Genomic DNA, 14,139 nt, shown 5'->3' on the forward strand with positions numbered 1-14,139 from the left:
TGAAGATTGCACAGTGTTCATCTCCATTCGCAGTTTCTCAGATAATGAAGAAGTCCGTGCCCACATGCAGCAAGACCTGGACAACATGCAGGCTTGGGCTGATAAGTGGCAAGTAACATTCGCGCCAGACAAGTGCCAGGCAATGACCAACAAGAGAGAGTCTAACCACCTCCCCTTGACATTCAACAACATTACCATTGCCGAATCCCTCACCATCAGCATCCTGGGGGGGGGGGGTCACCATTGACCAGAAACTTAACTGGACCAGCCACATAAATACTGTGGCTACAGGAGCAGGTCAGAAGCAGGGTATTCTGCGGCGAGTGACTCATCTCCTGGCTCCCCAAAGCCTTTCCACCATCTACAAGGCACAAGTCAGGAGTGTGATGGAATAAATGAGTGCAGCTCCAACAACACTCAAGAAGCTCGACACCATCCAGGACAAAGCAGCTTGCTTGATTGGCACCCCATCCACCACCTTAAACATTCACTTCCTCCACCACTGGCGCAACATGGCTGCGGTATGTACCATCTACAGGATGCACTGCAGCAACTCGCCAAGGCTTCTTCGACAGCACCTCCCAAACCCGTGACCTGTACCACCTAGAAGGACAAGGGCAGCAGGCACATGGGAACACCACCGACTGCACGTTCCCCTCCAAGTCACACACCATCCTGACTTGGAAATATATCGCTGTTCCTTCATCGTCGCTGGGTCAAAATCCTGGAACTCCCTATCCAACAGTACTGTGGGAGAACCTTCACCACACAAACTGCAGCAGTTCAAGGAGGTGGCTCACCACCATCCTCTCAAGGGCAATTAGGGATGGGCAATGAATGCTAGCCTCAGCCAGTGGCGCCCACATTTGAATGAACAAAAAAAAAGCTGAATTCTAAATTCATCTACCTCCCTTGAATGTATGTATGATAACATTGATATAATTAGCATGCCACCTGAGGATTGGTATGTATGTTAGTTACTGAAATGAAAGTAGGTCACAGCATGTAATTAAATACTGAAATTGCTTTAAACCAAAGCTGTTTCACACGAATATGCTATGGTTGTGCTAAGGTTTAAGGAAAAATACACCAAGCAGTACCTATTCATTGTGCTGGGAATCAGACATCATTACACTGTGCTGCATATTTGATGAAGGAAATGACAAAGGAGATTGTATACCTTTTTAGCCTTATGATTTTTTTGGATTCTTTGTGTGCATGTAACATATGCAAATTTGTATAGAACAAGTAACTTCTGCTGCCTGCAAAAAAAAATCACTCTTTACGTAGTTGAATCAAGCAAGACAGGGGTTTTGGTATAAAGTTGTTTTTATTTTATTTAAGGCCGATATTACACATTATCCTGGATTTGTGATCCAATCAACTGGAGCTTTGGAGGAGGAACAATGTCAGGAGTTGGTGAGGTGCCATTTCCGACATTCCACGGCCACGACTCTCCCTCTCAACCTAACTCGGAAGTGCAGATGTTTTGTTGGGTCATGATGGGGGCGGGGCGGAGTTACCGACCAATGGTACGGCAATATCGTGTTCGGAAATCACCAATCAGGAACCGTCCCACGGCGTTCGCCCAATCGGCACTGGGGTGGGGGGGGGGCGGGCGGCGCGGAGTGAGCGTTTCCGGTAAGCCGGTTAGGTTGTGTTTTCCTCTTCCTGTGCGCGGTTAGACGGCGGTGACTGTGGATGTGAGGAGCGGGCGCTCTGGGATCGATCGATCGAGCGTGCGTGCGTTGAGCGTATGTGAGGAGAGTGGAGCTAACGGTAGCGGCGGAGAGGGGGAGAGAAAAAAAAAAGAGGAAATTCCGAACCCACAGAAGGTTATGGAACTGAAGGAACTCGACGAAAACGAATGGAAGTACCACGGGGAAGGGAACCGAAGTTTGGTCGTTTCCCACGTCCAGGTTAGGAGGGCGCGCGATTAACTGCACGCGAGTGGCACTCCTTGCTCGCGCTCATCCTCGTGCGCACGTACATCGAAATAATAATGTAAAATGGGGTTCATTTGCAACGGGGCTGCTGTAATCTCTGCGGCAGGAAGCATCTTATAAATGGGAAACGTGCATTGCCTTACTTGCATGATCCCATGTAGCACGTCACACACAAGTTAGTTAGGGGTTTTAATTGCTGTGAGCAAAGTAAGTGTCGTTGTACTCCCTTTGATCGGAAGGGTTCTCTTCTTTTAAAATTAATCCTATTGCCACGATGTATTGTACGTTTCCGCTTTTGCATTAGGTTTCGCTGTGCGGAACAAATGCGCATTTGTCAAAGTGGGTCTTTTTTTAAAAAAAAAAGTGCGTCGCAGTCTTTAAATCTTGCAATGATCTGCAGAAAAAACATCATCAACTCCTGATATTTTAAGCGAAGACGGGTGCTAATTTCATCCATTTGACTAACCTAGTGGGGATTGGTAAAATTGGTGCTCTTCCCTGAGAGGGGCATAATCCCTGAGAGTGTGTCTACCTCCCTGCTAAACGCCTGCTTCAAACGAATCGAGTTCAGAGATACGTTACCACCTGTGGGCTTTCAGCTACCTGGCTTGGGTTTACTCATTTGTGTTTTAACGTTTTTATGTTATGATTGCCTTGTAAACTTATGAATTCTCTCCTCATCTATGTAAAATTGCCATATTTAAAAGAAAAATGCATACATAAGTACTGGATTAGGAGCTGGTGTCACTGCACTGTGAGTATATGTACAGTACTTATTGCCCCATCTTAAGATGTGTAGAAAACTTCTTAGACCAGGAGTGACTGTACTATAAAACTGCTGTAGTATAATAGTATAAACTGCTGTAGTATAATAGTATTATGTTGCTGTTAACTGGTATGTGTACTATGGTTTGATTCAGCTGGGTGGATATGAAGCCTTGTGAAATGTTGAAAAATCAAAATGCTCTTTACGCTGTGTTTATTAACTGGTACTCTCTTTGCAAGGCAATAGCTGTTAAGTTACTCATTAAATTTGATTGCACAATGAAAATGGATTTGTTCTGCCTTGTTGTCCTGTGTATTTGTTTTCTCCCTTAAAATGTGCTGTGTGTTTTTCCAGGGAAGTGCAAGTTTTTTTTTGTAAATCTGAATAATCTTCACACAAAACTGGAGGCCAGAAGGAATCTTGTAAACAAAAATGTGGGCTTCTCTGATCCTTGGGCTTGGAAGGGCAAATATTGCCCAGGTTTTCTAATTCTGATTGCTATCCAGTGACCCTGTACGTGTAGACATAAGGCGAGGACAGTATCAGGCTTGATTATGATGGCCTTATTCTCACATGTGAATGACCAGATGGATAAGCACCAGAGGAAACTTGGTGTCTGTGGGGCCAGCAAGGAGTTGATGCCTTCAGGGGAGGGGAGAGAATTGGTGGAGGGGGAAAAAGACTGATATCAACTAGGAAAGTATTTCAGTCTTTAAAAAAGTTTATTGTATTACTTTCCTGCAACTCTGTGTTTGAACCTCCAATCAGATTTCTGCCCATGTGCAACACTGAAATGGCTCAAATCAAAGTCACAAATGACATCCTCTGACTGACCATGGTGCACCATCCCTCCTCATCCTTTTCGACCTGTCTGCAGCCTTTGACACTGTTGACCACACCATCCTCCTCAGGCCTCTCCTCCGTTGTCCAGCTGAGTGGGACTGCCCTCACGTGGTTCCACTCTTACCTATACAGTCGTAGCCAGAGAATACCCTGCAATGGTTTCTCTTCTTGCACAGTTACCTCTAGAGTCCTCAAAGGATCTATCCTGTCCCCTCCTGTTTCTCACCTACATGCTGTTCCTCGGCGAAATCATCTGAAGACATGATGTCAGATTCCGCATATCTGCTGATGACACCCAGCTCCTCCACCACATTTCTCTCTACCCCTTCACTGCCTCTGTGTTGTCAGACTGCTTGTCTGACATCCAGCCCTGGATAAGCATAAATTTTCTCTAATTAAACCTTGGGAAGACCGAATCCGTCGCCTTCAGCTTGTGCCGCAAACTCCGTTCCCTTATCACCAATTCCATCCTCCTCCTCCCCTGCCACTTTCTCTGGCTGAAGCAGACTGTTTGCAATCTTGGCATCCTATTTGACCCTGAGCTGAGCTTCCCACCCATATTCTCTCAATCACAAAGACCACCTACGTAACATAATTCATCTCGGCCCCGATTCAGCTTATCTGCTATTGAAACCCTCATCCTTGTTTTTGTTACCTCCAGAATTGACTCTTTCAATGCTCGCCTGGCCGGCCTCCCATCTTCTACCCTTCATAAACTTGAGCTCATCCAAAATTCTGCATGTATCCTAACCCCCATAAAGTCCTGTTCACCCATTACCCCTGTGCTTGCTGACCTAGATTGGCTTCTGATCCATTAATGCCTCGAATTTAAAAATTACCACCCTCCTATTCAAATCCCTCCATTACCTTGCCCCTCCCTATCTCTATAACCTTCTCCGACCCTAACCTTCCAAGTACTCTGCATTCCTCCAACTCTGGCCTCTGTGTATACCGCCTTCCTCCGCCCTAGCATTGGTGGCCGTACCTTCATTCATACAGGCCCTAAGCCTTAGAAATCCCTCCCTAAACCTCTCCGCTTTCACCCCTCCTCCTTTTAAGATTCGTCAATTTTGTATGTTCGTAAGATGCTTCTTAAAACCTACCTGTTCGAACAAGCTTGTAGTCTCCCCTCCTAATGTCTCCTCCTTTGGCTTGGTGTCAATTTTTGACACTTTTTACTCCTGTGAAGTGCTTCGGGGCGTTCTACTTCGTGAAAGGTGCTGTATAAATGCAAATTGTTCGAATATCAGTTACTACTATATCTTGCACTGTTGGAAATTTTGATGTAAAGAGTTTGTAAATCACAAGTATAAGATATTTCATGTTCACTTGGATGTATAAGTAGAACCGTTGTTTAATTAACTGACAAATATTGATTTAAAAAAATAAATAAATCGATAATTATGTTCATTCTTGCAGCCTGGATCGTCTATTTAACAAATGGCTTTCAACTATCTAGTTGTGGTTACTAATTATAAGAATAATGCCATAGTAATTTGTTACTTTGAATTTACGTGCTAAAGATGAGCAAGCATTGCATGTGGTGTAGGACTTGGAGGCCCGGTACATCAATCTGGCTGACTTGTTACAAATTGACTTGCATGAGTCCTTTAATCACACAGTTGGCAGATGTGTGTTATGTAACTGTTGTACTTCGGGAGTGCGGGGTTTCAATGATAGCTGCTGGGAGGTGATAACTGGAGGGTAACTCCTGGCTAGCCTCCCATCTTCCACCCTCCATAAACTTGAGCTCATCCAAAACACTGCTGCCCGTATCCTAACTCGCACCAAGTCCTGTTCTCCCATCACCCCTGTGCTCGATGATCTACATTGGCTCCTGGTCCGGTAATGCTTTGATTTTAAAATTCTCATCTTTGTTTTCAAATCCCTTCATGGCTTCATCCCTCCCCATCTCTGTAATTTCCTCCAGCCCTACAACCCTCCGAGATCTCTGTGCTCCTCCAATTCTTGCCTCTTGCGCATCCCTGATTTTAATTGCTCCACCATTGGCGGCCGTGCCGTCAGCTACCTGAGTTCTGGAATTCCTTCCCTAAACCCCTCTACCCCTCTTTCCTCCTTTTAAGATGCTCCTTAAAACCTACCACTTTGACCAAGCTTTTGGTCGCCTGTCCTAATATCTCCTTATGTAGCTCGGTGTCAATATTTTGTTTAATAACGCTCCTGTGAAGTGCCTTGGGATGTTTTGCTTCATTAAAGGCGCTATATAAATGCAAGTTGTAGAGTACGTGAACGTATCCACTGTTTGGCCCCCATATGATTTGGGTTGTGGAAAGGCAATGAGTTGCTGAAGCTCTGCACTTCCAATTGCTGTAGAACATGGTGTGTCCATGCTGGTGAGAGGATGGTGCAATGCTGTTGTACATTTTGAATTGTGCAGCTCACCGTGCCAATTGTAGAATGTTATTGCACAGAAACAGGTCGTACCGCCCATCAAGTGGGTGGTGTTTTTCGCCACATCAGTCACTAAGTCCAATCCTACATTATTACTCGTACTCTTTTTTTTTTTCCCAAGCAACTATCTAATTCTCATTTAAAAGAATTTATGTGCTCTGCTTCAGCAATTTGTGGCAGAGAATTCCATATTCTAACCGCTCTGTGTAAAGAAACTTTTGATAATCTCTACTTTATTCTTTTTCTGATGATCTTAAATTAGTGCTCACTCCTTACTGTCTCTCTGACCAATGGAAACAATATATTGCTGTTACCTGATTGTAATTCTTCATATGAATACCTGCATCAGGCCAGTCCCTAGCTCCTCAGTTCTCATGGGGGGGGGGGGGAAACGGAGTTTCTTCCTACCTGTAACGCTTATTCCTGACATCTTAGTGAATATACACTGCACATCTTCTTTTGCTTCCTTATCCCAAATGAGGTGATCGTAATGCATCGTAATACTGCAGTGGTGGCAATGGTCTTATGTTCAACATCACCTTGTATCCTGTGTCTCCTGGTTCAAAGCCATGGATTCTGTTTACCTTTTTTATAGCCTTATCTATTTGCGCTGCCACTTTTAATGACCTGTGTGTATGTGCACTAAGGTCCCTCTGCTCCTGGACTCTCTTTAAAATCTTTACCATTTAAGGTCTTTTTCCTTACCTTATTACTTCCAGAATATATTACTTTGCATTTTTCCACATTAAACTGCATCTGGTCATCCTGGTTCTGGGCTCCAAGATGATGTAGCTGGTGGTACGAATTTGCAACCAAGTTGATCCTCTGGATTTGGCCTTCTGATAGCTGAGCCAGACATGTTGTTATTACGATTGACTCACCATCCTGCCTCATTGATGGGACCTGGAGGGTGCATCTGTCATTGTGAACTGGCATTTTTTTCCACTCTGCCTTGGATAACATCAGAACAAATTCCTTAATGGTATAGTGCTCAGGCTGGGGCCACCAAGTTTTTCATGTTGCTGCTTACACCCCACTGCCATTACCTATAAATATTTACAAGTCTGCTAAACATTAATTTGAAATTGTGGAAGTCCAAACTTTTATTGCTGACTCGTATCTAGTTTACCCATTTTTATAGCACAAACATATAATGAAATTTATACGGGATATATGATGTATATCTACAATTCTCAGACCCAAATCTTCTATAATTTTATTGAAATTTTGGTCCATTGTATCAAACTTTAATGACCATAGTACAACTTTGCTTGAATAATCCTGAAATTTATTTTAAAAGGCTCATCAAAACATAGTGATTGCATTTTCATTATTTAACTTTAGAAATGATTAGAAGTTTGTTTGTAATTGTTTGAAGGTTGAATTTTGAAAGCTGGTAAGGAAACAAAACAAAAATTAAACGGTTAAAATGCCCAGCATTTGTATAAGCTTTTTCTAATTTCAATTGACAATTTGTTTAAAAGCATGCATGAACACATTTGGCTGCAGTCTGGTAGCAGTAAATTGACAAACATAGGAATTCCAAATTACTGCAATTACTAATAAATTTCAAAGCTAGTTTGCAAATCACTTTATTCAAGTTCAGCATTATTCATACTTCAATTTTATTTTTTTTGAAGGTTGGTGAGGTGAGATGGTAGCAGTTCTCTATTTCCTTTTTAATCAACCCTTTTATTTTTCCCTTTTTTAATATAATGTAAGATGAGAAGATGGCTTTCAATTTTCTTTTCATTAAACTCTAACATTGTTATGGCAATTTTTTTGCTGCATAAAGTTTAGGGAGCACTTTGATTGCACCTGTGAACATAACTTCCTTCACATAATACAGTGTGCATAGAAAACTTGACTTTTTAATCACATCTGCAGCTGTGTTCATTTGCTGCATCACAGCAAGCCCTAATGTGATGTATATTACGATCATAAATTAAGTAATTATATAGGTTCAAAATGGGCCTCAAGTGTAGGTAGCTCATATTGCCAACTTGGCTTAGTGTTCAGTTGACCAAAGATAGCATTGGCAAGCTAATGTCTAATGGTGATATTCCTTGTGTCATTTACTAAAGTAGACAAACTGATCACTATGTACTGTAGCTGGCCCATTTTTAAATTGCTACTTTTAGTTTTGACAGATCAGCTAGAAATTGCTGTGCTGTAACATAATTTACTTCACTTAAGACACTAGTTTCCTCAGATTTTTTGATTATATATTTCAGATTCATCCAGCTGCTGTTTTTGTATACAAATACATTAGCAATGAGGGGAAAAGACTACTATGTAGGTCAGGGGTGGAATTTGGTTTTTGCTTGAATTTGTGGAAGCTGTCAAATTGTTTTAAGTGTTGGACAGTAAAGGAATAGAACATTTTTCTTAGCTATTTGTTTTCTTTCAGCTAGAAAGCAAAGCAAGTCGTCATTTTTTGGGCAGCCAGCATTTCTATTCATTGTTGTCGATGTTATTCTCTTTCTAGCCTTTTTTTTCTGCACTTTCCCCGCCCCCCCCCCCCCACTTTTAATAGTTTGGGCCTTTTTATTTGTTTCTGGGATGTGGGCAAGGCTGCATTTGTAGCTCCTCAGTTGTGGTGTGCTTTCTCCATGAACCATTGCAGTCCTTATGCTATTAAGGCTTCCATGATGGTGTTAGGTAAGGGAATTCCAAGATTTTGACCTAGGAATGATGAAGGAACGGTGATATATGTCCGAGTCAGGATAGTGTGTGTCTCTAAGGTGATGGTGTTCCCGTAGTCTTGCAGCTCTTGTCCTTCTTAGTGGTAGAGGTCGCAGGGATGAGAGGTACTGTTGAAGTAAGCTTGGTGAGTTGCTGCAGTGCATCCTGTCACTAGAACATACTGGAGCCGTAGTGCGTCAGGATAGATATTGAGTTCAGTGATAGGGTGCGTTCAATCGGATTGCTTTGTCCTGGATGGTGTCTAGCTTCTTGAGTGTTGTGGCTGAACCCATCCAGGCAAGTAGTGCCTATTCCATTGCTTTAATCTCATTGGTTTAGAAACTGAAGAGTCAGGAGGTGAGACACTTGTTGGAGAGTATCCAGGCTCGACTTCATTGTTGTAACCCCGTTGTTGATACGGCTGGTCATTGGTGACTCCCAAGATTTTGATGGTGGGGGACATGGAAATGGTGGTACTGTTGAAGGGCAGGGGCTAGTTGAAGGTTATAGTTGGGCCTTTTTTTTGTTAGGGATAGTGGTTGTCAGACATGATGTGGCATGAATGTTACCTTTCACTTAATAGCCTACGCCAAGATGTGGAGATGCCGGTGATGGACTGGGGTGGACAAATGTAAGGAATCTTACAACACCAGGTTATAGTCCAACAGTTTTATTTGACAATCACAAGCTCAAGCCTCCGAAAGCTTGTGATTTTCAAATAAAACTGTTGGACTATAACCTGGTGTTGTAAGATTCCTTACATTTAGCCTAAGCCAAGATGCTGTTTAGGTCTTACTGGCATGGACTGTTTGTTTAATGGAGAAATTGTGAATGGAACAAACAGCTCCACCACTGATCATATGATAGAGCGAAGGTCATTGATGCAGCAATGTGTTGAGATTATGATTTCATTCCCATTATTTTTCTTATGCAACCCTGATACTCTTTTAGAATTGGTTTCATCTCTTTGAAGGCTACACAACCATTCTTGAAAATAAACTACTACATTTTAAGTGTTACTTGCTCACTGACAAGGTTAGGGTTTTCTGGAGTTGTATTAGCTAAAAATTTAGATGGGCAAAAATGCTCAAATGGGATAACGTCACTGAGATAACAAAATACTAAGGAATTACTGTAGATTTAAAACTTGAGACAAATGTACTATATACTAATCTGAATATTTGGCATTCTTCAGAATGTGTACAGTTGTACAGTACTGTGGGATACAACCACTGACCTCTACTTTCAGGTATCATTGCAGATTATGCATACATTACTGTACATTTTGGGTGTGGATTTTGTTGCTGTGGTCACAGGACGGACGTTGACCATTGCAAAAAAGAGAAGATAGGGTAACCAGAAGTGGTGGTCAAAATTAAGTTAAGTATTTATTCTAATTGTTCAAGGCCAATACAGTACTAAAAGCAACCCCATACAGTTCTTTCACAGCCTGAGTCATGGATTTGAAATACTTAATTCCTACCAATCTGTGATAGTTGTGCTTTAATTGTTTGGTTGTACTCTTATTGATTCAATTGATTCCCTTTGGGCTTTGGGTAGTTAACTTTTAATTTCAAGGAGGAGTGTGAGAACTGGCCCTGATTAGGGCTAAGAAAATAAAGTAATCGAGCTTTGACACTGACTATTGAAGTCAATTTTTTGCGTTGTATCTTTCTTTGATCAAAATGGTGAGGAGACCTCTGCACGTATCCTTTTGGCCTGAAGGGCTGTATGAGGATTTTAAAAAAATTATTCCTCGTAAGCATTTATCTAATCAGCAAATGAATGTTTTCAACCCTCTTTCTCCCCCATCACAGTTGACAGTGTTTGTGACTATAATTATGTGGTGCTTGTGCTTCTGTATTGTCAAACCTTTATTTAGTTAAGTTATGTTACAGCCTGGTTGAGGCTAACTGGCTTGTAGGTTGATGTCTTTTTCTGTAAATATATTGTCCTTGTGGTTTAAGGTTTTGCCATGACTATTTCTGCAGATAAATTGGAAGCTTATCACAAATTTCTAGTGGATCACCAATGCATAATCCAACTGTGGGAAACTGGTGAAAAATTAGTTGCCTTGCTGCTGGGGCATTCTTCATTATCTTGTTTGGTGGTGTGTATTTGCCAGTTTCCAAATCTGCCACACAATTAAATGGCAGAATGTTTCATATGTAGATATAAGAGCTATAGTCATGTACCAAGTCTCTGACTACTCTTGTAGTTGGTGTGTAACATGAATCTGTAGAAGGTTGGAATCCAGTATGTGTAGTCTATTCAAAAAGCATTGAGATATTGACCAGATAATCTGTTTGTAATGTTGCTTGAGGGATAAATATTGGCCAGGACACTTGGAGACCTGGTCTTCGAATAATGCCATGGGATCTTTTAAGTCTGCATCTTAGATGGGTCCTCGATTTAACGTCTCATCCGAAAGACGACACCCTCAACAGTGCAGTGCTCCCACAGTACTTCACTGAAGTGTCAGCCTAAATTATGTGCTCAAGTCTCGAGTGGGACTTGAACTCAGGACCTTCTGATTCTGGCGAGAGTGCTACCTCTGAGCCAAGTCTGACACTTGATTATGTACTAAAACAGTACTGTATATAGTTCAACTTCATTGCTACAGGATAGTCTTGGAGCATTTATTTTTTTAAAAAAGCTTCATTTGCATTTCTACCATTTGTTTTGACACTTACAAATATTGATCTGAATGAACAAAGCTTGATATTGCTGTGATATTTTCAAAGGTTATTCCTTGTCCTCATGTAGTAGTTATTTTGTATTGACCACTGCCACTTTCCAAAAAGAGAAGATATTTTGCTTTCTGTACTTACGTTTCAGGTACTCCAGTGGGCAGTGGCGGCTGCACTTTACCCGTCCAAAAATAATTCTCAAACTGGAGGAAATGGTGCACCTAAAAGGAGCATGCCTGTGCATGCTTTATGTGGCAACAGGCATGCTGTCACAGTAATCATGGTTTAAATGCTCCATTTTTATTATTGGAAAATGACCTGGATAGTTGGATGAAATCACTAATACGGTAGCATAAGTAGGTATATGAGAAATCAGGATTGTCCTTTTGTTCTCATCCTTTTGCACCTTTCAGTATTTAACAACATCTGCAGTCCTGATACTGTACACTCATTTGGTTACTAAGTTCCTGTTTTTAGGACAGTTGAAGAGCATGAACTTCAGAATCCCCTTGTCATTCAGCCTTCCTCCGCTCCTATCTTACATAATCTGCTGCTGAAATCATTATATGTGACTTTTTGCCACCTCCGGACTTGACTGTTCCACTTCAGGCCTGCTGTCATCCTCCGCCCTGTATAAACTACAACTTGTCCAAAATTCTTGCATGTAACCTGTTCCAAACTAGGTCCTGATCACCCATCACTCCAGTACTTGCTGAACTACATTAGCTTCCAGTCCACCAATGCTTCAAGTTTGAAATCTGTTTGTCCTCACATTCTTAGCTTCACCCAACTGAATCTCGGCCATTTAACGTGTTACATTGAGTCTACAGCACAGAAACAGCTATTCGGCCCAACTGACCTATGCTGACGTTTATGCTCCACACGAACCTCCTCCCTCTCTACTTCATCATCCACATCATCTAACCCTATCAGCATACCCTTCTATTCCGAAATTAGAGTCTTAAACTTAAAGCCAATTGCGTAGGTACGAGGGGCGTGTTGGCTAAGGTAGATTGGGAAATTGGATTAAAAGATATGACAATAGTTAAGCAATGGCAAATATTTAAATAAATATTTCATAATTTTCAACGCATATACGTTCCATTGAGGAATAAAAACTCCACGGGAAAAGTGATCCATCCATGGCTAATTAAAGAAGTTAAGGATAGTATTCGATTAAAAGAGGAGGCTTATAATATTGCCAAGAAGCCTAAGGGTTGGGAGGGTTTTAGAAACCAGCAGAAGATGACCAAAAAATTGATGAGGGAGAAAATAGAGTATGAGAGTAAACTAGCAAGAAATATAAAAACAAATTATAAGAACTTCGACAAGTATGTAAAAAGGAAGAGAGTAGCAAAAGTAAACGTGGGTCCCTTAGAGGCTGAGACAGGAGAAATTATAATGAGGAATAAGGAAATGGCAGAGATGTTAAACAAATATTTTGTATCTCTTTTCACAATAGAAGACACAAAAAACATACAGAAGTAGTGGGGAACAAAAGGTCGAATGAGAGAGAGGAACTTAAAGTAATATAAAGAAAAAGTGCTGGAGAAATTAATGGGACTAAAAGCCAACAAATCCCCTGGACCTGATGACCGACATCCTAGGGTTCCAAAAGAAGTGGCTGCAGAGATAGTGGATGCATTGGTTGTGATCTTCCAAAATTCCCTAAATTCTAGAATGGTCCCAGTGGATTGGAAGGTAGCAAATGTAACACCGCTGTTCAAGAAAGGAGGGAGAGCGCAAACAGGGAACTACAGGCCAGTTAGCCTGACATCAATAGTTGGGAAAATGCTGGAATCCATTGTTAAGGACATGTTAATGGGCACTTAGAAAATCCTGCTATGTTTAGGCAGAGTCAACGTGGTTTTATGAAAGGGAAATCGTGTTTGTCAAATCTTAGTTTTCTGAGGATTTAACTAGCAGGGTAGATAAAGGGGAACCAATGGATGTCATGTATTTGGATTTTCAAAAGGCATTCGATAAAATGCTACACAAGATAAGGACTCATGGGGTTGGGGGTAATATATTAGCATGGATAGAGAATTGGTTAACGGACAGAAAACAGAGAGTAGGGATAAATGGGTCATTTTTGGGTTGGCAGGCTGTAACTAGTGGGGTGTTGCAAGGACCACTGCTTGGGCCTCAGCTGTTTACAATCTATATTAATAACTTAGATAAAGGGACCGAGCGTAATGTATCGAAGTTTGTTGACTCTACAAAGCTAGGTGGGAAAGTAAGTTGTGAGGACGACAGAATCTGCAAAGGGATATAGACAAGTTAAGTGAGTGGGTAAGAAGGTGGCAGATAGAGTATAACGTGGGAAAATGTGAAGTTATTCTCTTTGGTAGGAATAATAGAAAAACAAGATTTTTTAAATGAGGACCTATTAAATATGGTCAGAGGGATTTCATTGAATCATAGAAAATTTATGGCACAGAAGGAGGCCATTTGGCCCATTGTGTCCGTGGCGGCTGAAAATGAGCCACCCAGCCTAATCCCGCTTTCCAGCACTTGGTCCATAGCCCTGTAGGTTATGGCACTTCAAGTGTATATCCAGGTACTTTTTAAATGCGATGTGGGTTTCTGCCTCTACCACCCTTTCAGGCAGTGAGTTCCAGACCCCCCTCACCACTCTCTGGGTGAAAAAACTTTTGCTGGGCTCTCCTCTAATCCTTCTACCAATCAGTTTAAGTCTATGCCCCCTGGTTATTGACCTCTCTGCTAAGGGAAATAGGTCCCTCCTAACCACTCTATTTAGGCCCGTCATAATTTTAAACACCTCAATTAAATCACC

The 14,139-nt window shown here is 41.6% G+C and overlaps 1 protein-coding gene across 2 annotated transcripts in view; it reads left to right on the forward strand.

Moving 5' to 3' along the window:
• Positions 1-1,684: 1,684 nt before the first annotated feature.
• Positions 1,685-14,139, forward strand: part of ippk (inositol 1,3,4,5,6-pentakisphosphate 2-kinase) — a 99,396-nt gene continuing 86,941 nt past the window's right edge. For both annotated transcript variants that reach the window (XM_067998619.1, XM_067998618.1), the window contains exon 1: positions 1,685-1,919. In XM_067998619.1, coding sequence (XP_067854720.1) covers positions 1,839-1,919 — 81 coding nt within the window. In that variant the 5' untranslated portion in view covers positions 1,685-1,838. The remainder of the gene's footprint in view (positions 1,920-14,139) is intronic.

The sequence above is a fragment of the Heptranchias perlo genome, chromosome 17 (assembly GCF_035084215.1).
Source record: "Heptranchias perlo isolate sHepPer1 chromosome 17, sHepPer1.hap1, whole genome shotgun sequence".
Classification (NCBI taxonomy): Eukaryota; Metazoa; Chordata; class Chondrichthyes; order Hexanchiformes; family Hexanchidae; genus Heptranchias; species Heptranchias perlo.